Source organism: Rhopalosiphum padi, chromosome 4, assembly GCF_020882245.1.
Source record: "Rhopalosiphum padi isolate XX-2018 chromosome 4, ASM2088224v1, whole genome shotgun sequence".
NCBI classification, from domain to species: Eukaryota; Metazoa; Arthropoda; class Insecta; order Hemiptera; family Aphididae; genus Rhopalosiphum; species Rhopalosiphum padi.
In genome coordinates this window covers 7,560,851-7,585,592 of record NC_083600.1, presented here as the reverse complement: position 1 = coordinate 7,585,592, position 24,742 = coordinate 7,560,851, and the positions used below count along the sequence as shown (strand labels likewise).

The 24,742-nt window shown below is 26.5% G+C and overlaps 1 protein-coding gene across 4 annotated transcripts in view; it reads right to left on the bottom strand.

Annotated features, from left to right (window-relative positions):
- Window positions 1-24,742, bottom strand: part of LOC132929817 (potassium voltage-gated channel protein Shaw-like) — a 188,092-nt gene that overhangs the window by 41,567 nt on the left and 121,783 nt on the right. For 3 of the 4 annotated variants that reach the window (XM_060995400.1, XM_060995401.1, XM_060995402.1), the window contains 3 exons: window positions 21,313-21,548; window positions 21,110-21,242; window positions 20,095-20,283 (listed from right to left, as the gene is read on the bottom strand). In XM_060995400.1, the coding sequence (XP_060851383.1) occupies window positions 20,095-20,283; window positions 21,110-21,242; window positions 21,313-21,506 (516 nt within the window). In that variant the 5' untranslated portion in view covers window positions 21,507-21,548. The remainder of the gene's footprint in view (window positions 1-20,094; window positions 20,284-21,109; window positions 21,243-21,312; window positions 21,549-24,742) is intronic. The other variant, XM_060995403.1, reaches the window with a different exon arrangement.

Genomic DNA, 24,742 nt, shown 5'->3' with positions numbered 1-24,742 from the left:
AATGAACCATTTTTTTCGAAATAAAAAATATTCAGCCTGGAAGCAGTGAGTTCCAAAGTTTTATAATTGATGACTTTATTTTTTAGAAATAACAAATCATTTTTTTTATCATTTTTTTTTTTCACTAAACGCAAGATTAAACAATGTAATAAAAATATTTTTGCGTTCACGGAAAATGTGTAGCCAACGTGCTACTTTCGCACACGTGCAATAGGATTGCCACACCTGTTATTAGTTTAATGAGATTATGCACGCAATAAAAATATGAATATATTCTTTTGTAACACTATTAATTTATAGACATTTATACTTATCACTTTCAGAATTTGTTGGAAATCATAGTTTTATTGTTATTTTGTTATTATTTATTACATGTTTACATAGCATAATATTATAATTTACAATGAAAAAATTACGTTAAAATATGTAATTACCAATATTTTGAACATTATTATTTTTAGTATAATAATTAATAATCAAACAATATAATGTATACTTATTTACATTTGTATATAATTATATATTTTATATAGTAAAACTTATTTATATTATCCACTTAAACAGAAAAAAATATCCATGTATATACATACATGATATAGCTATCTAAAATATGAAATAAGTATATTGTATATTATATAATAATTTTAAAGTTATTTTTCTTAAACGCATATACATTTAATGATTTACGATGTAATATAATATTGGATACAATAAAGTATAATAAAGTTTAAGAAAACATAATTTACTATACTGAAATTGTACACTGCTATAACAGAACGATTTCATTTTTAATTGAACCCGGTAATGAACTAATAACTATGAGAGTACTCATAATTTTTTTTTTGTTTTTAAACTTTAAACCACGTACCTTTTGTTTCATAAACTTGTTTATCTTTAGAATACGTTTATCTTCCGACCCACTCAATCTCTACTGCTAAACGTTAAACTATTATGGTTAATTAACCGTTATTATTCCCAATGGCCACCACGTTAATGGTTATTCTTATTATTTTGAGTTATAAAACGTGAAGGTAGATATTAAAAAAAAAAAAAATAAGTAGTTATTTATTGATTGAGAAAAAATTAATTTGGAAGGATATAGAATTATTAAAATGACGAGACAATGGTTAAAGCTATGTTTAATAGCATGATTATGTATAGTTCGTTTATGTTTTTGTTATGATATTATTAATCGCATATTATTATTATTATTCCATTTATACACATACGAGGATTACATAATATTACAGGTATATGCCATTTTTTTGTTCTGTTCTTTTGTTCACGTCATTGTTCTCGATTATTATTTTTAAGATACGAAAATATTCGGTTTTTATGGAATCTAGTACACGTTCCAAAATAATACCATATCGTTAAAATTTTAAATGTTCACGAAATTATAGTAATCACATTAATTAAAAAGACAGTGTTTTGTATTGCCTGAAAACTTATAAGAAAGTGTGAAAATAATGTAATAACCTTATACAAACGAGGCTGTTCATCGGTGTTCTGCGCTTAACCAACCTAACGTTCCTGTCTGTGTTATATTTAAATGCATTTAACCCGGGAAATTTGCAAATGTGAAATAACTAATTAGAGAAATCAGAAGAAAATATTGCTCTTGGTTTTATATTCTATCAACATAATTTTATGTTTTTAATATTTCTTTGGTGTATGTTGATACAATTCTGTTGTCGACAATTACCAAAATAACTAAGTATGTAATATATTATGAATAGTTATCGGTAATTAAATAATTACATTATACGTAGGCATTAAAACACACCATTTATATATATATATATATTTATAGAATATGATATAATACTCGTATAAAATCATATTATTTATACTATGTATTATTAATATAAAAATGGGTTTTTTTTTTGTTTAAAAGTTTAAATTAAACAATGATATTAATAAAAACTAAATTAAAACTCCTATTTTAGCAGTACTGAAATTCATCATAATAATATTATTATTGTAACCTTCTTTATAATAATAATAATATAGCCAATATAGTTTATTGGTTTAGACAAAATATTTACAGAATAAATACATTTTTTTTTTTTATTGTATAATCTGATCATAAGTATGCATCGATTGAATAATATAAAGTGATTGTATTAATGTGCATGAAAAAAATTAAACAAATACTACGACTCACAGAATGAAGAAGTCTTTAATTCGAAGAATTTCGACACGAGTAGAATAGCTTATTACAAAATAATTATATGGTTTTTTTCAAGTTTTGGACAAAGCAGAATTTTTTTTTTATTTTAATCATTAATTATTATTTATTATTATGTATACACATGATTTAAAAAAAAAATTAAACAGGATCCTAATCCGAGGCCATTGAAAACTTCAGTGTAAACTCCCTTTACATATTCTCATTGTCCACTGAGTTCCACAACTTTCGATACCTGATTTATAATTAATTACTATATTATATTTTATGATGACGTGCAGTAGTACGTACACATGCAGCTTGAAATAATGTAATGTATGTGTATATGTATACATGCGCGTGTCGAGACCACGAAAGAAAAATTCGAGTAAACTAATGACATATACGTGTGTTATGAGATTTGAATTTTACGCATGCGAGTCCTATAATACGTGCTGTTTTACATTATTATAAACTCCGATTCTCACTTTGAAATTTATATCCTATTTCAAAGGACATTCGCAGATCGCACAGGTATACAATTTTCCCATTATACACACGGTAGGCGTTGTCGCCGTAAATTAATAATAATAGTAATCAAAGCTCGCCCGACTCGAACAGACAAAACACGAAGTCGAACACACGGCTATGCGGAATAAAGTTTAAGAGAACTATAATAATATAATACGTTATACATAGATGCTGTAACGGTCGTATACTCGTGTATTAGAATATTATAATATTATGTTCACAGTGTTATCACATCATCGTAAGAACTAGTTGGATTTCAATCGAGCGCGCGTGCAGAGCTCGTAAAAATAGTATACGTACCTATTCGTATAGATAGGCGTATAATTTAATAATAACGATGATTTGTACGATAATAATACTATTATAATTTATAAGTTTATACAGTGAACGGAATCTGTAACTGAGAATATAAATAATATGTAGCATATAATCCAACGTCTGGCGAATTGTAGTTTGATAAACTTCAAACTATAGTTTTGACTTCTATAAATATTGACATTCTTACAAACTATTGTACGTATCATATTTTCCAACCAACTTAATCTTTTTACAATTTCGGATAATGTCATAAAGAACAAACAAAATAATTTTCAAGTAAAATACAAACATTTAAAACTTCTAATACATTAATTGATTTAAAGCGACGTCGATCTATTATTTCCTTTTAATTTTATATAAATAATACACACGCCGTGTTATATCTATAATAATATAATATCGTAATGGGTGGGATAAAAATTATTATTATAAGTTTATTATTAAAAACACACGTCTTTAACATGTTAAATATTAAAAAACAAAAAAAAGTCTTTCAAAATTTCAGTGCACCACCTTAAAATGTATTAAAGTTATGTATACCAAATACAAAAATAATTATAATATATTCGTTTGCACACGTCTTGGTAGTATTTAACTTACAGATTATTGGTTGAACGTTGATGATTTTTTTTTTTAATTATTGCGTACGGTTGTAGGAATGACATAAGCCATATTTAGCTGTATTATCAAGATTTTCTCGTAAATTATATAAAACTGTTTTTTTTTATGTCTTAAAACGTTTTCATAAACGAAATTGTGTGTATCATTGTTTATTTTGTTTATTTATGATTGTCCGCTTCATCTTGTAATCAATACACGTACTACGTACATCGACCATTCGCCAGTGCACTATAACTGTGACACCGTGTAAGTTTTGCAGTGTTTTTTCTACTTTCTTATTACCGATAGTTTGGAAAGTTGCGTCAAAACTTTTGATAAACTTAATGATAATGTTTATCCAGCATTGATTATCTAATAGAAAAAAAATTCACTTATTGGTTTATGGGTGTACAATAGTATACTGACTATAGTTACAAAACATCAAACTTCTGAGGAAATCGACAAAACAATATTGCAAAAAGTTACTACCCAGTATAAAACATAAAAATCCATAGATACGGTAGTAAATACAGATGAATTCATTCCCTGTCCACTTGAGTTTCTGAATTCACTCAGTCATTCAGGATTGTCTCCACATAAACTAACGTTAAAAAATTGCACTCTGATAATACTTGTCTGTGTGCTATACTTCGGGATCTAAAACTATTGCAACTTTGTAGCAGCACAAGACTACAAATCATGTACGTCTTATGCCGTATACCATAAAAGTAACAACCGTTCTTGCACGAACTTAAATCTGTTTAAATAGCATTAATTCCAAAAATAAATATGATCACTGCAAATTTGTCATTTTCATTTGAAAAGTTGCAAAATGCGTTTTCGATCAATAAATCGCATTCCTAAACATTCAAAGTAAGTGGCGTACATTTTTGAAGTGAATTTTTCTCTCATGGCCGGTTGTATTATATAACACTTTCACAGAAAGGTTCTAGAGCAGATCAAACGCGCGACACTTATCACCGATGTCCACAATAATATCCAACATTTAATTAAAAAGTAATTTTTTAGAAATTAAAATAATATTTAAAACAGATCGATCTTTTTTGGTCAACGCTGAGTAATACAATTAGTTATAATATAATATTAGATTTATACATTTTCGATATTTATACATAATATATTATAATAATATTTTATTCCAATTTGAAAAGTTTTATAAAAACTTAACAACAGTAAAATGATATACTTATAATACTGCAATGTGTACTTATCTATAAGGATATGGCACAATATTTAAATGTGACCTTTTCACTATTTCGGTGACATTTTCAACATTCCAGATACAATTTATAAATTACTTTTGCTAACATAATAGTAATTAATTTGTGTACTTAAAAATAATATCAATCTAACTACATAATATCATAGAACAAGTTTAACGGCGTATGCCAATAAATCAATGAAACAATAAATTATTTGATAATAATAAGGCATTGAGTAGTAAATCGTGTGCGAAGCTATTACACTTTATTTATCGTACGCGGTTCCCAATGGTTAAAATATATTTTCAGCCATATATATTATACTTTTACGTGGATTTATACATTATGTACACAGTAAACAAAAGTATACCAAAAGACACATTTATACTATTCCCGAGCATTGATTTAAACTTTCTAGTTATAAACAGTGCAGGGTGATTTATCAGGCATGATCCCCCCATTTTTCGTGTTATAATGAACCTATTTAAATTTTGAATGTTTGGAGTATACTTATTGAATATACTTAATGATCTTATTTTTAAATACTTATGTTTTGTGAACCATTTAATGAGTATCATGATATAAACTTCTATTTTTAAAATAAGAATCATCTTTGATTCCAATAAATTGTTAAGCAGGTGATTTTTTATTGAAAATATTTATGTATTCCAACCAAAATTTGAATAAACAATTTTAGAAAATTATATAACTTAACCTACTAAAGAAGTTGTATTATAATAGGTTTACAAAGTATGGTTGTGATGATTATAATAATTAATATTCATTTATCAAAATTGTATAATCAATAAAATTTGTTAGCAGAGTTTAATAAATACTATAAGTAACCTATCTTAAAATTTCATAAAATAATTTTTTAGAACTATTATCTATAAAGTATTTAAAATATTATCTTAAGGATACTTAAACATTTTATAAATCAGCATAATTAAAGGAAAAATAGGGTATGTCATATTGTTAAATCACTGTGAATAGTTTAAAAATAAAAACATGTGTTTTTTTTGTGTGTGACAAAACTTTATTGAAGTGTAATTTATATTTAAGTAATATTATATTATTAATATTGGTATTATGTATACCATTATATTGAAATGTATAATATATAATGTAAAATGTTTATTGTCATTGTTTGTATCTCTGGAAAAAGTACATAATATTAAATTCCATCAGCTTAATATTAGATTGTATTGAATTTTCTTTGAATCGGGTCCACGTAACGCCAACGAGAAGGATTATTTTTCTACACCACCCCCCAAAAAACCTATATTAAATATGTTGATAGGGGTAAAAAAAAATGAAAAAAAAAAAATAATAATAATTATGCATAAATAACAAACATAATTTTTGTTATATTTTTAATGTGTGAATGTGTAAGAAATATTATTATTGTGATATTAATGTAATATAAAAATTATTCATAATGTTAGTCGAATTATTTAGACATTTGAGATTTTAAAATATTATCCAGTGGCTCACAGTATTAAGTTTTCTCCCTTGAACCGTCTTCCAATTTCGTTACTGTCTATGATAATAATATGAAAGTGCAAAAATAAAAATACGTGTTTATATTATTTAATAATACAGGATGTATCTAATAAAAACCGACATTTCGTTTTTCAGAATACTAAGAAAAGTTCACATAATTCATCCTGCAAAAACTATATTTTCCGACTAACACGCACCATATATGTTTATCACTTTTTCACTTTCTATAGTATGACCAGTACACATACTGTATGTCTATATGTTTTTACGACAACAGAGTTTATTAAAATACAAAATTGTTCAGTCACTGTACGAACTCCAAAAATATTGTTCTAGTTCAACTGAATTAATAATTTAATGCTTACAAAAAAAAAAAAAATTTAATGGATAAAGTGTTGAAATACGTAGTATAATAATATAATAATACAATTAGATACATAACGAATACAAATTTTTAGTCCTGAAAAATACGATATATCTACGTGTATTTTTTATATGGATTTTTTATAGCTTAATCGTGCAGTTGTATAACACCGAAAACAACCTAACCTTAGAGTGTTTTTCTCGTGGTAGTCTATTCCAAAAGGAAATACATAATTTAGATATTTTAATTACTATTGGAATATATTATTAACGTGTATAGTATTGCAATTAAGTTTCGAAAAATAATAATGAAAGTAGTACCTATTTTATAATGCACGCAATCCTGTTAATATTATGTCGATATACAAAGAAATCAAAATTATTACAATAATATGGTTCACTAATTCAGAATAATAAAAAAAAAATTACATTAATGATTTTTATAAATTATTATTATTTCTTCTCTGAGTGAGACTTACGTTGTGATATAAAAACTCATTTTAATATCGTAAATATTTCATGTGATTGTTTCTGACATTTTAATGTAATAATTGCTACCAAACTACATAACACAGACTTACTACGTACAATTATGTAATACAAAATAATTATTATTAGATATATAAACTAAATATCATATTAGTATTATATTGCCAATATTATATTAATTAATGTTAATATAATCACATTGTGATACGTTACCATTTGAGCATTGTTCAACTCTTTCAAGAAATGCTAAGTGAATTCTCTCGGGTGCCTTTTAAATTCAAGTTAATTTCAAGCATAATAGTATTATTAGTTTGTTATGACAATGCATACATTAGATTTTTAACAATAATTTCGATTATTCTATCAATCACTCACTGTATTCAACCATATTGACATATAATATGACAGATAATAAAATTATTATTATATTATTTTCGCTAAATTAAAATATTAAATAACCACAGCAGCTGTATTGAATAAAGTATTTTTAATATTACAAGAATATTTGATACGAGTATTGGGTTTTTCTTTAACAAATAATTTAAAAGACGTTTATTTAAAAATATCCACAGACGATCAAACGTTAAACATTTCGTAATGTTACACTAAATAATACCTATAATTGGACCAATAATCATTTTGAATAAATTTACAAATATATTATTATGAATTTATAATGTCGTGCATTACATTAACATAATATATTAATCTATTGACTCTGATTTCCATACCTACCCCCAAATTGTATTTAAATACAGTTATAAATGAAAAAAAAATTATATTATTTGTTTGACATATAAATTATAATATGTTTATATAAAATAATTTTATAAAATACTCTTACACATTACACATACATACCACTGGCGTATTAATATAAAAAGCGTCAACAATTCAGTCCGTTTTTCCTACTAAAAGACACGTATTCAAACATTTTTATTTAAATTGTGTATACATAAAAAACCAACATAATTTATGGTATCTTATAATTTTACGCTTCTGTTGATTGATTTCAATTATCCACGTGTAGTGTGACCAGTTACATTGTTTTATTGTTTACGGTGTATTCAAAAACAACTGAATGCAGAATTAAAATATTAGGTATACTATACCTATACATATTTAAATTTATAATTTTTTTGTATTCCTATAAATTGTTAAGATTAACATTATTTAGCAAACTCTGTATATAATATCTGTACATTGCCCGTATGTTATTATTTTGTTTCATCTTAATTACTGATAAAACACGTAATTTCGTTATTTGCGAAATGTATTTTATAATTCAATACAATTAATAATTGTAGATATTTTATAATTTTTTTTTTTTATTTCCAATTGTAAAACTACGAATTGTACGGAATTTTTTTAAATACGTTTTAATGATGAAAAATGTCTGTCTAAAATTGAAATTGAGAAGGGTACTTGGTCATCTCATCCAAGCCTCCATAGTTGCATCAAAGAGTATATTATTCCATAGAATAATATCTGAATTGGGTCTAAAATAATCTCAGTTTCACAAACTCCAGCGGTCAATGCCTAATTTAATAATTTATCATAATTCATGATTTATTATTTTATTATGGGTTCCTACTACTCCGCGTCCGCATTTATATCTCTCGAGTTCTATAACTACGATTCGCTTTTCATATATAATAATTACCAGCCCGGTCATCACGTGAAGTGATTACAAATTTTATGTAACAATCTCTTTTTGAGCATCAGTTGAAGGGTGTGACAACTGGAAAACTTTACTTTTCGACAAAAGCCGGTTTTTACTCAAAATATAAAGAAGTGAGTTTAATAATCGGACATCTTCAATTATTTTTCATTGAATTATTTGTTATATTATTTGTCCGATTTCGAGTTTGAAAGTAATAAATAAACGGTTTCCTTTTATTTCAATCCTTAAGCACAATACAACTTTTTCAAACTTAAATAACATTTGTTTCAATTACATTTTAATTTAATTTTTAAAGTTAAAGTCTTATGATTAAAAATATATTTAAAATAGTAGGTACGTCACCAGAAAACTCCAAGTATTCAAAAACTTTAGGAATTTAATTTAAATAGTTGGAAACAAAATTAAATTATTATCTTAATTTACTAATATTTGCTATCACATACAGAATAAAGATTATATTATTAGATTCTTGTCTTAGAAGGTTCTATAACAAAGTATAAATAATTGTTTTATTTCTTCTGTACAAATTATGAAGATGGTCGATGGAGCTATCTTATTATATCTTAATAATTGTGATTCGTTTACGATATTTTGTGTATAATATTAAATACCAACCTATTATCAATATTAATTAAAAGTCTATTTGTAGATATTAAACTGTTAAGTAATATGACGATGGCATCTACTTGAAAAACGATTTTATGAGTTATCATTATAATATTATATATTAATGCATTATTTATTAGTACATTAATAATAATAATACTGGTAAACACATTTAGGTTTAATAGAGAATTCCTGACTGTTCCGGCTAATGACTTTCGTCATGTTATTCCACGCATAATTCAATCGAAATTCAATCGGGAATACTTAAATTATCGTATTAAGTTCGGGATCAACTAATATACATGTTTACTTTACCTATACACATATGTCTATTATTTATATAACATATAAACGGAGTTATTATTTTATTATGAATGAACCAGAAAATGTCTAAGAAAATACAATACATTTTTAAATTTTAAAAACAAAATGCTTATTTAATAATAGACAAATTTTAATATTTTTGAACATAAAAAAAATGTTTACGTTTTATATTATGAGGATTATTAATTTGGAAACTACTGAACCAATTTGTTTAAAAAAAAACTTTTTACAAAAATAAATTTGCGCACATATTCCTCAATACTGGGAATGTATTTTTTGTTTCGTTTTTCAACCCCTATAGCTTAAAAATGTTACATATTTCAATGTTACTATTGGTTGCAGAAATAAAATTAAAAACAAAAACTGGTACAGATTAGACAAGCTACCGTACACCATAATGGGATTTTTTAAATAAAAGACAATAATTTATATATTATATACGCAAGCAATTTGTTTTCGAACCAATAACTCTGTCTATATACATAGTGGAGGAATAATAGATATATATTATTGAAAAGTTATTGTTAAGTAAAGTCACAGAATATTTATTTATTATTTTTTTTTTTGTTAAAATACGAAAATATAAATACAATAGTTGCGTTAATACCAAACAACAATCTGTACGATAAAATAAAATATTATTTTTTTAATATTTATGTCAAAGCTGGGATTACAAAATATAAAAAATAGCAACCTAACCAATTTATATAATAAAAATAAAATAACAGCTAATTATTGTCTGTTAAAAAAATGTTTACCTACGCATGGTAACAATGATAGCTCATATAGATTTAAATACTAAAATATGAAATATCTGTTTTTCTAATATAGGTACCTAACATGACGATTATAATATTATGATTAAAACAACAAGAAGCACCAACTCCTACACTAAACCGTTTATTTAATAGAAAATAAGATAGTTCGAGTGTTATTTTATAAATAAAACTGATTTTCTGGTCGAATTTTGATCAATGGACGATATTAGTTTTATTTAATTGTTTATTATTGGAATTTGCAACAAAAAATATATATCTGTATGTGTGTTACTTAGAAACTCATAAACTACTCAACCAATTTTGATAAAAGTTTTAGAGATTGTTTTCTGAGATATTAAGAAATGTTTGGAGAATAGTTTGATACATTTTTCGAAAATATACTAAATGTTACATTAAATTCACCACAAGCAAATAACTGTCCATATTTTTCGTATTAATTCACAAAGTGATATAGGTACACCTATGTCGATTTTCCAATGAATTGAGATACGCCAAAAAAAAAAAAATACATCGATATATCGCGTAACATTATGTTTGCGTATATATTTCCGGACAAATTCGGGGGGGGGGTTATACAGCTAGTATTTAAATAAAAAATAATCATGTCCGGTGTAAGTATAAAATAATACACTATATAGTACACTCGTAGTATCTGCGTTTCGGTCTAGATAATGTTTTTATTGCCTAATAGTTAATTCGTTTAAATACATATTATTTTACGTGTAAAAACAATTATAGAAAATTGAAAACCATCATCAGTTCCGTATAAATCCCTGCATTCAATTATTATTGGTTGGAATATCTAAAAAAATATATTATAAGTAAGTATTCGTTTTATGTGCGTACATTTGATTAAAAAAAATATATAAGTGCATCATCGGAAAAACTTGATAAAAAATTAGGTTTTTTTTTTAACACTGGATTATTTTATTACGAGCATAAAAACAAACCTCAATTAATAAATGGCACGTAGGCGTGTTGTCCGACTGTGTTTTGGTCTTTAGATAGGACTGTTTACGCCGGGTTATTTACCAAATTCAAACCATTAAATATGTCAGTTTTATCTAAACATTAATTTGTTTTTCAAACGTTTTAAGGGTTTACGCCTTTGTATTGTTATAAATTTGTAGTATTTACGAACGTACAGATCGCAAAAGCATACCCACTACGTATATGCAATATATATTTTAACATTTCAAAATTATTACAGTTATCATTGACGGCGATTTTTATGTCGACGTTTAGTTATTATTTGGCAGGGTATAAAATGAATACAATGTTTTAATATTATAACAAACGTTTTCAATTTCATTATATTATTATATTATGAGAAAATAATTAAATTTTGAAGTAAAATTCGATTTACAACTACAATAATATTATTATATCAATAATAAGATGAAAATGTAAAAATAATTTGATTTATTTAGGTTGTTTATTTTAAGGTTCATTCGTATAAAATATATTATACCGGATGGAAAAAAACAATTATTTATATACGAGTTTCCCATTACCATTAACAATATCACATATTACATTAAAAATAAACCACCGGTAATATAATACTCGTCTTGATGTTTGAATATTTATTCGAATCAATTTATATAACTTTACTAGGCATCTCCAACGGTACATCCGATGGCTGACGACTAGGTATAGGTATTATAATAATACGTATAAATCATTTTATTTTACAACATTTGTGAACAATAATTATTTAATGATTCAAATAATTTGGCTTGGTCAAGATTTTTTGTTGTTGTTATGATTAGATTATTAATAATAGAACGATATTTTAAACAATATAAAATAAATATTTTTAAGATATTCTGTTTGTTTTAATGTTAGTTTTTTTATGTTGTTGAATATACATGTCATTATGACTTATGAGTTATGTGTACAAAATATTGTATGTAAAAAAAACCCACATATTCACGAGAACCAATAATTTAGATATTATATTTGCTTTTTTATTTTTAAAAGAGTTTGTAGAATATTATTTAATAAAGTTTTCAAGTATACCTACACATCTCTGAAATAAATATATGTAATTGTCATCTCCTTAAATACAGCAATATACCGAAATTAATACACAACTTCCTAAATATGTAATTTACCTACAATATTGACGGGGATTTATTTTATAGTATCTAGTAAAATTGATTAATTATTGTTAAAATAATACATCAAAGTATGATTTCTGTGGATTAAATTAGTATTTTCATTTAAGGTATTTGATAATGAAGGAATTAATAATCTGTGCTGTTTAATTATGTATTTGAATTAATTATTTAGATTATTGATAGACACGTAATTTGGTAAGGTAAACCTAATTTATTAAATAATATAAATTGACCTCGCAATGAATAATTACGATAATTTTTGGTATATGCATTTTTCATCCATTAAAATATTATGTAGGTACTATCTTTAAAAGTCTCTGGTTAGTTTGTTATATGTGCTTGAATTTTTAATATAATCGATATAATTTTAAAATAATACCGTAAATGTATTGTAAAAACATGAAATGTAAGTTAAATCAATCACAATAAATTTAATTTAACTTTTTATTTAACATTACATTGCTGTTATTTAAAAAGGTATCCCTTAACGAATTTTTTTCATTTATAATTATTGAATTGTCTTATCTGCTTTACTTATTGTTGTTGTTTTATCACCATTACAATTAATATTTTATTATACATTAAAATGTGTATGATATTATGTTTATGCATTAAAAATGTATTTAGCTGCGAACTTTGTATGTGTGTTTAGGTACGTATATAGTATTAAAAAAAAAATCATAATTTTGTGTTTCATTTAATAAAACACGCTTCCACTCTTACAATATATAATGTTTATTATGCTCTAGAATCTAGATGGTAATTTATAATGCAATGCTTATTAAATATATAGGTACTAAAATATTAAAAATTTGGTATTTTGGTTGTGTAAAAATACACGTGAAAATTATACATAGGTACGCACTACGCATAATAATAATGTAATATAATTTTAATGACAAAACCCATTTTGTGAAAAGAAATAATATGTTTTACTGCAATAGAAAAAAATAACATAAATAAAGCCGTCAACATTACATAATTTGTTGGTGATGATAAATTTTATCATCTTATGTATTATATATAACATAATATTATTATGTCGATATAAAATATTTCACTGAACGATTATTTTAGTACATTAAACTAGTTTTTTTAATTACATTATTATAACTTTAATAGTTCGATCAGCTGCGTTGTATGTTACGTTAAATTTTGTGAACTTATAAGTCTTTTTCCAGAGTTAGGAAAAAATAAATATAAAAGAAAATAGGTAGGAATAATTTAATGTACCAATGATTTCTCGGGACTAAATGCATAAGCAATGTATTTTTTCAACCAAACGTGGTGTAATATATTATGGTTCCTTAACTGAATTATTCATACCACCAAATGATTAAACACAAATCAACCACAGGTGAGTAGATGACTATCATGCCAATTTAAAAACAAAAATCTTTTTGTAGTGACGTTTTGTATACATTTTTTTTTACACATTTCTGAATGCATAATGTCTCATTAACGTGAAACACACAGAATTGAATCATTCATTACTTTAATGCACTCGTCAAAAACCATGTTCGAAAATTGGGTCCGTACAACAAAATATCCATGTGAATCATTTCAAAGCTAATGCCATTCTTACGTAGTTACATAAATATATACTTTCTTCTATATATGTATTTTATTCCTTATTTTGAAATGATAAATCCTCTTTTTACACCTTTCAACTACAGTCTTTGCTCGTTCGAAATTTTTTTTCATATTTCTTTTGGCGGCTGATGATACATTTTTATGAAAATATTTTGCACATTTTTACTATGATATAATATCTCAAATAAATACCTAGTGAATAGTTTTGTTTTAAAGTTTATATAATATATAGAAAACGGGTAATTTTTACTTTTGAGAACCCTAGCAACGTATAAAGTATATTATGTAACTATATTTTATTATTATTATTTATTATTATTAGTTTGGGATAGGGTTTGTTCTAATTGGGATTTGAGATGATAGATATCTCTTTTTACTGTATCTCGATGACATGTGACCTTATTGTCTAACACTCGTTTAATGTTATCAGATCTTAGATACTGCATCAAATTGAGTGTACTATGGCAGTTAATAGGATATACGAATTATGATGAAAATTAATTTAAAAAATATTTATTTATTTTTTAATAACATTATATTATAGCTAAACGGAACCACATGCAGATAACGACATTGTAGCAAATTATTATATGCAAACAAATAATATGAAATTGTATACTAATTTATAATATTTAATGTTTTTGTACTGCACAATACCGATATTATTATAAACACTCAACAGTATACACTTTAATATGATGTACTGTTAAGTAGTTTAGTTTTAGACATAAACCGACAAATTGTTCAAGTCATCAACGGATAGTTGTGACTAGTTGACATACTGTGAAAACGAGTCGTTTATCATGGCGCGCGTGTGATTTGTCTACGTGCGCGTGTGTGTTTATGTGTAAGTAAGTATACGTACAAAGTTATGTCGACTAGACAAAGCGTCTACACGGCCAACTCGAGTTAAAGCATGTGATATTATTATTATAATATTATGCCCAACATAAACTTTTCATTTACGTTTCTGACCTGAAATTAATTAGATCTAAAAAATGTCAGAAAGTCACCTTTTTTTTACTAAAACCATGACGTTTTAATACAATTTATAAATTATTATGTTTTGGTATAAACAAATATAATATAATAGTCTTGAGAAGAAAAAACTTTAAAAACACGAGTATTATCATGTAAATGGCACTGTTCTCTCAACAAGCACTGCAATATGCTTGTTTTAAACATTATTTTAGTATATTTAGTATTGATAGTAAACATTTTTTTATAAGATTTATATAGATTTTATTATAATTTAAACAAATAAAATAGTAAATACAAATAGATAGTTTAAAAGAGTTAAAAAATACAAATCCAAGCAAAATTAAAAACTTTAAGACGTTAATCTATAAATTTTTTTATTAAAATGTGTTTATGTAAAATAATAGACAATAGCAACAATTCGTTTATATTTGAATAACGAAAAAAAAAAATTAAGTGAACGCTTCGGCACACAATTATTCCAAATATTTAATCAGAAAAAGGACAACAGATCATTGACAATTATATTGCTTATTTAACAGTTGAATTGAAAACATTAAAAAACACCCGGTTCAGAATATTTAAAGAGTAAAACAAAAACATACTAAAACAATACCCATTGTGACTACATATTAAAGTGCTCAAAAACAAAATTAATCATTTAAAATATTATCGATTGCGCAGCCATTAAACACCTGCAGTGGCCTTCAGCTGAGGTTTTAATTTTATTGAACAACTGTCACAAAGTTTAGTTGTAAATGTATTAAATGATTTACGTGCAGTTATATTTAAAGTCACGTTTTAGGATGCAATTTGAGCTGTAAATTTTAACGGATTGGTTTCACTAATTTGACAGTAAGTCGAATAAAATATCTCTGACATTTACTGTGAGTTATGTTTTATTTTAACTTTCAAATATATTTTTTTTACCTTATATGACACTGCCAAATTTAGTTTCATATAATATAAATATGTAAATATATTGCTGAATAATATTTTAAGAAGTTGAATAATAATAAACGTTGTACCTAATTGCTCCATTTATAGACATTTAAACATTTTAAACTAGTAAATTTACGTTAAAAATCTATTCAAATCGACGAAAAACTTTGGTTCTTAAATTCATCTTGAAATGTATTACAAAGTCAATATGTAAGCTTTATTCTAATATTAAAAAAAATCATATAACTTCGTTGATTATCCCGATCATACAGTTACCTTGTTACCTTTTTATACGTCATAATAAAACACGCAACGGTAATATCACATCCAGTCCGTTCAGACACATGCGAGTGAAGAAACGTTTCATCGGGTTTTCTCTATAATACAAATCATCAAAAGAAAAATTAAATCTATTCTATTTTGTATTTTATGTCCTTTCGAGTCAGCTATAACATGTTTGGCTGGACCATTCTTTTTTTTATGACATATACACAACAATATTTTTATAAAAATCTATATAAATCAATGACATTTTAGAGAAATTAAAAAAACTGCTCCAAGGTATAGATGGCAAAAGTAATAAATAATAATAATGACATTTTTTTTTCATCTCTTAGTTTTCCTTATTTATTATTATTATGATTGTTATTTATTTATTATTTTTTTTAGCGTCATTGAAATTTAAATGCATAATTCATTTCTTTACAAACACAAAATTATTGTGTAAATGAGTTGACAAAAGGATATTCAAAGTTTATTATTTCAATGATGAAAACAACAGATATACACATAAAAACTTTTATTTCATAAAATGTACAGTACGAAATTCGTTTTTATTTTAAACAGTCTATGTAATTGACAATCAGAAAAATAAATTAAATATATTTTTACTTTGATAACTATTTGATCAAATAATATGTTCATGATGTTTTTGAAATCTTTTACTGGTCTCACTATAATTTTATAATATATAGATATGTGGTAGCTGTAAGTAAATTATTTACAATAAAAAAGAGTTTTAAACCTGTCCTAGTGTATAACAAGAAAAGCCGATTGAAACATACGCAATGTCCTAACGGATTACTTCATAATAACCGTATGTGTGACCTTATAATGTGTATACTAAGATGATTAACTGCTAATAATATAGTATAAACCTCGCAACCCTCCAAGCATTTAGGCTTAAGCCGAGTCAATTTCAGACCACCGATGTTCACTATTTAAATATAATAATATCTACTTGAATCAACTGATCGCTGATCTGAGTTAAATCTGTGTGTTGAGGGAACCTAATGCATAAGGTACCCGATATATATGTGTATATAATATTTGTTATAACTTGCCATTTCGATGCGTCCGCGGTATAATAATAATAATTATTATTATTAGTATTATTCAGACAGTAATCACTGCTGCACGGTATCCGCCTATACGAAACCGGAAGTCAGTTTTACCGTATCCATTATAGATCGATTAATATTATACCTACCATTATATTATTATTATTATTATTATTATATGGACAATACTTCGGAGGGCGTGCCGTTACCGGCCGTATACCATACTACGACGTACACACACACACACACACACGTGTCTATATACACATATTATTAGATTAATGCGGGAACATACAGACCCCGAGTTTTATACGCCGCACAAATTATTTACGCATCCACGAATCTACTGCACCACTGTGCCGGTGCGCTGTCGATTTATTAACGGCTAACGAGACAACCCTCGAATAAAATATTTCGACGAGCTTACTATTTATTATATATTAACCGAACACTGAACTAAATGGGTTTTCGCGGTTGTGCTGCAGTGTCCACCCTATGATTTGGCTTTTGCGGTGATTTCGGATTGAGCATTGCAGGAAGCCAAGTATTATAATATGTTTCGAAATCGTCCTGTTCCCGTGACTTGCCATAGTATAAAATACATAATATCGTACTATAATAATGTCTAATATTCATAATATCATTTTTGTCTTGTAGATTTCAATAGTTCTATGATTTCAATAAATCAATTAGAGTTGTTGGCGAATAAACTAATACTAGGCAAGACCAAACATACAAACAATAAAAGTTTTTTGTTTAAAATATTTTACTTTGTGTAAAATAGCCGATATTATATAGGTGAATGGGTAATAATATTAATATATTATTTAATATATTATGTATGAATATTATGTGATGTCAAATCAGACAATATATTTTGTAAATCGATTCAAATTGTATTATAGAAGTTCAATGCGACAAATATACTTCCGTCAATTATTTAGTAAGAAACCCCTATCGCTGGAGTTAGTAGGTACACACACACACACACACACACACACATATGTAAATGGTATATATATGCGTATATGGAACGAATTTATTGTCCATGTGTAACTGTAATGTTATTCACGTGTAATATCGCACAAAGAATTATTTATGTTTATCGTTCTACGCGTAGTACGTAATAATATATCAACAGAAACATAATATATCAGCGTACACTGCAGTACAAGCGTGTACCGTTCGATTCGACGTTATTAATTCAAACAGTCGATTGCGCATATCAATAGTCGTAGGTACTTAAAAATATTAATATATTATAATAATATAGGTATAAAACACAAATAAGTGCGTAATCAAAACCGTCTTTTTAAGGACCCTTGATTGTTTACGAGTATTAAATTTAACATAAACGTTATAAAAATTTTTATAAAACAATTGTAGATATTCATTATATATTTATAATATATCAAACGTAACTACCTAAATTAAGTATATTCTTAGCAAATAATGCGGAATAACTTAACGGTTTACAATGAATTACATTATTTGTTTAAGCAAAACATTTTTGTGTTAGATATAATATATATTTTTGCAATAGTTTTTGTAACAATCGATAATACGAGTACTTTTTGAATAACACTGATAAATTAAATAAATCAGATATTAAACTTTAATATCAGTTTATTGGCGTGTAAGTGTAGGTTTGCTTGATTCAAATATTGTTGTATTTGTATACACAATTATGTTATAATAAATTTTATGATAGAATATTCTTATAAACTCAGTAATTTAAATATTCAAGTGAACCTAAAATTCGTTGTGCTAGGGCCTTAGGTCCGCATAACCTTAACATCCGCATTATTATTTAAACTCTATTTTTACTTTCCACCTACTAAATTGTTACCTTTTTAATAATACGTAACTTTTTCAAGCAAATAAATTGTAATTATGATAATATATAAAATAAATATTATCATACATGCAAATATTATATAAATTATTATAAATGTAATCTTTTTTTTTTTTTTAATCTATTTATTTGTAATTTATTTACAATGTAAACGCCGTTATAATGATATTTTAATTTTAATTTATATTTAGATTATTTCAAATGTATTTTAAAAAATAAATTGAATTTATATCATTATATTTATGATACATACAAAAACATTTAGATTCAATATTGAACATTATTTATGAAAATTATTATTCTCAAGGGGTTCAATTTTTGTAAAATGGATCAAGGTAATAAAAATATTATTTAGAGAATGACTTTGTACGTTAATGAAATTAATTTTGGAATCTCATTCTTAATTAATTATGAAATATAAATCAATAGCATAATTATTAAATCATTTAAGGCATATGGAAACAATTTAAAATCATTCGAAAAATTGAAAAATACATTTTTGTTTAGCAAACCACAAATAAAACCCCCTAGGAGGTGAGGTCAAAAAAAAACGAAATCTTATTTTGGATCTCATAGTACCTACTAAACGTATTTGTGACGCAGTTTCATAAGATATATATGCAAACGTGATGTCCTCTATATGAATATTTTTAATATTTATAATCGTCCGTACCACACTTACCTTGGCCGATAACGAAGAATGCGGTTCGTTGAAGAGCGCCCATAGTTTTGGCTTGGTCCTCTGCCAAAGGTTCAGAGTTCCAGCCAAGTATTCTTCCTCGTAACCAAACATTCTGGCAACTTCCTCCTCGTTTGGTTTCTCGGAGTCGATATCCAGCTTGTCGAGAATTGCAAGAGTGGCCTGGAATTGCGTCAAACGTTCGTTTTAGTGAAATAAAAATAAAAACAAAAATAAAACATTCCCGACAGAATTAATGTTAATATAGCTGGTATAGGCACTCGAAAACATTAACGAAAGAATGAAAAAAAGTTCGTATTATATTGAGTTCGGTTGTTGAATTTTTCGAAGTGGTACCCACTCGTTGCGTCGTAATGGATCCTTTTCTCTTATATAAAAGGGTGACATACTCTCGTGTTACCCCATCGCTATTCGCATTCGCGCACCGAGTCTCACTCACTCGCACGTGCGTGCTGTTTTGTGTGTCATTAATCAGCCGCAGAAAACCGAAACTTACTATCCATCAACCCTATCACTTGGTCCTATAAGTACAATTTTTTTGCGCAGACTTGTCTTTACATAGATGCGTAAAACTTTCAAAACTTTGATTATCGAAAGCATTTTACCGTTATGCACAAATAACTTATATCGTACCGTAATGGGTTTAATCTGATCACGTAGTGAGTGTACATGAAGCCTAATCGATTGTCGTAATTCAGTAACTACACGACGTCGCTGTGTCCGTTATTAGTTATGATACGTAAAATATAATATCCCGATAAGATAATGGGTCAGAGTAAATAAATATTCTTGAAAGACAGCCAAAATTTAAAAAAAAAAAACGTATGATGTATTATTTTGTTAATTTTCATCCGTTTGAAAGTTACGTTATTATAATAATATTATAATATAATATAGATTTGCGCATAATGTTAATTGTAGGTAGTAGGTACCTATAAATATATGCATTTTATAAATATTTATTACTGTATTATTTAGTGGCGGTTACCTGAGTGTCTCTGTGGATGCTGTAAGTAGACCAGCAACAGGGCTCTACCTGATTTGAGTCGAGTCCCCAAAACTCCAGTTCGTCCTCAAAAAGCGGCCCGCAAACGTTTGTTGGATAATGAAGTTTCCCCGTCCTGGAAGAAAATCGCGATCAACAAACGGTTCATGAATTATGTCCATTAGTACGCTGTAAATACGATTTACCTATAGTAATTAAGTACTTGGGCAAACACGCCTGGATGCCTATCAAAAAAATACTCGTTGAGCACAGGGTCGTAATTGGCTAAAGCTTCGGTGAGTCTGCTAAGCCTCGTAGCTGGTATTTTCTTCAATGTGGCTTTGTAGGTCTCGTAACGGATACCACCGACGTTTAGTATGATCCTATTCTCACCATCCATGTCAACTGCAACCTTGGTCGTCACGCATCGTTAGATCGTGAACTGTAATATTGTTTATATTTTTTTGTGCTTTAATGAAACGTTAACAAACATTTAGTAATTCAATCATTAAACATTAGAAAGCGACAAAGGTTATTTATGATGAACATAAAGTATGGGAGTAAATGTTATTAAATTCAAACAAAAAATGTTTTGTAACCATAATACTGTTATAAATAGGTAGGCAATATTTAAATAAATCAATTATTCAACTTTCAAGTAAAATGTCATTTAGATAAAATTTCAATACCTATAATCACGATTATTTATACATTGGGGAACATTTAAAACTTAAATATCCTTATTTATAATCCACTAAATTATGTATAAATACAATATGGTCCCGCATTTTGTTACTTTAAGTTATGAGTTTGTTCCATGTATACCTCTACATTATACATTGCATACAAGTGTACAACACTTAATAAAAATTAATATTAACATAGCCAATAAAGAAAATAAAAGTCTTAAAAAACAATTTTTAATTAATAAGTAAAAATATATAGTAAAAATTTATATTTTAGCAAAGTTCAATAAATAAATATTATACTAATGGCTTTTTTTATTTCTGTATAATAACTGTAGTGATAGATACCTATATAATAATTTTTATAATATTTAAATACAACGCAATATCAAAAGATTAATTTGTTTTTGTTTACATTACGTTACTGAGTTATAATGATGAAGTTATCTTTTATAGTATATTTATCTTATAGCTAATAATATAGTACTAAAGGTAATTATAATATTATCTTCTCAAAAATAAAACAAAATTAATTCCTATTTCAAATAATTATTTTTAAAAGTTTATCAATAACTAATTTGTTTTAGAGTATCTACCATAAGAGATACATAAAGATAAGTATATATAAAGATATAACATCTAAACTCTGTAGTTATAAGCATTTAATGTTTATGAAATACAAATTTATTCTGAACACTGAATAGTGTAAAAATGAATGTATATTACAACATAACCATACTTTTGAGTTTCGTTATTGAAATAATTAAAATCATAATTATAGTGATTATCGTTATTATTTTTTTTATAGTATAATTGACAATGAATCCAACAACACATTAGTTATCTGTCAACATTTTCATAAAATGTACTTTGCATAACACGAATATTGAATTGAAAAATAAGAACTTTCTGATAAGTAAAATCCCTAAAAATAATAAAATAATGAGATTTTATTATAAAACTAAAATAATGTTTGTTTTAATCTTTTAAATTTGAATAAGTATTATCTGCACACTATACTTTATTTAATATATATTTACAGCATCTTTAAAATGGAAAGTATTATTTACCACTATACCGAAGTTGCTACAAAGCGTAATTAAAATCTCGTGTTATTTTATTTTGTGGTTATGTTTTTTTTTAATTTAAAACCGCGAGTCACTATAAAAATTATTTATAATATTATTATGGAACAGTTGAATATCGTCATATTATATTACCTTTAGATATTGTTTTTATTCAGTGGTCACGATGGTATTTTTCACCGAGCGGAAAATCGTATTTATATATATTATTTGCTGTTATATGCGGTTCAATAATTGGAGGGAGCGCGCCTTGTTTACGATATATATATATATATATATATATAGATTATAGGTATATATACTTTATAATCAACGAACGGTCGTGTGGGCAAAGGTGGTTATATAAAAAAAAGTTGGATAGGGACCAACTATAAATTAATAGTGTTAAAATAGGATGGGTCGAGGAGAGGAGGCGTATACCGTTCGAGAGAGGATGATATTATACTGCGACCCGGTGGCGATGGAGATAATGTATTCTAATGAGAAAAAGGCCACCACCAAACCGATAATTACACACAAATACGCACACACTTAAGGAAACCATACATTATTGTATTGAATATCAGTTTGTAACTGTGGAATGTTACCAAGTGTATTATAGTCTGTTTATAACTAAGCATATTATACATATACATTATACAATAGATAATTTTTTTTTTGTAAATTTACAAAAAGAAAGTATATTTACTATATATGACCTTTTTTTTTATACAATAAGTCAATTCGATATATTTTTATAGTATTTCGTCCATATATTAAGCGCGTTACAGCAATATTCAATAATAATAAATAAAAAAACACCAATAGACACGGGAAGGGAGACTGATCAGTATATGATGCAAACCATCGGGGTATAATATTATGTTACATCGTCACGTACTTTTTTTTTTTTTGTAAATTCGTTGAGTTTATTTATACTTAGTTTATATATTTTCTCTTTGAGGCAGTTTCGCGGTTCTTAAAGTTTATACTGCGGTACGCATTAAAATGTGCGAATACCATTACTGTAAGTAGTGCAGGTACCTGCACGCCGCACGGCAACATTGCGGTATATTGTAAATCGTATAAAATAAAATATGTAGCATTTTTCGGTTATACCGCGCGTGATATTAAAAATATTTAAAATACTTGAATCTAGTACAGCAGTAGTTATTGGTATATCGCCTATACGATATAATTAATTATAGTTTATCCACCAATATTATTTTATTATACATAATAAAAAGTCCAAAATATTTTTATTTTAATACAAGATGACGAAACGTATTGTGTAAGTACTGAAGTTGCCAATTTCATAAACTATATTGATTAACGGTGGGCCGGTTGATCCGCTAAACGTCCCGCTATCCAACGCAACCCACCAAGACTAATTCCATTAACAATATAAGTCGATATATCGTGCTGTCAGCATCACCAGGTGCTATTTTCAAAATTAAAAATATGCAATTAAATATAGAACTATCGACCAAACTACAAAATAACGTGTTATTAATATTTCCTTGCTGCGAAAGATTTCGGTGGGTGCGCAACGGTAAAATATATAAAATTCGGAGTCGTGCACCCTGAAGAAATAATCGAACTGTCGACCAGTTTTTATTGCGCAAAACAAAAATGTAGGCATTTCGCGGGATATGAAATATCGTATAATGATATATAATATATATTTGTAGACATTTCGAGCGGGCCATATAGTGTTTTCAAATCGATCCACGGTTGTGACGTGGGAGATATTAATCATCATTTTTCCCATCTGGTAGGTGGTGGATTAGTGGTGAGTGTGCGGAGGCGATTTGAAACGTTCGGTGATTAGCGTTTAGATTTTAAAGTGAAAACTTGCCGTTATTGTTCCGCTAGCCGGCCCGACG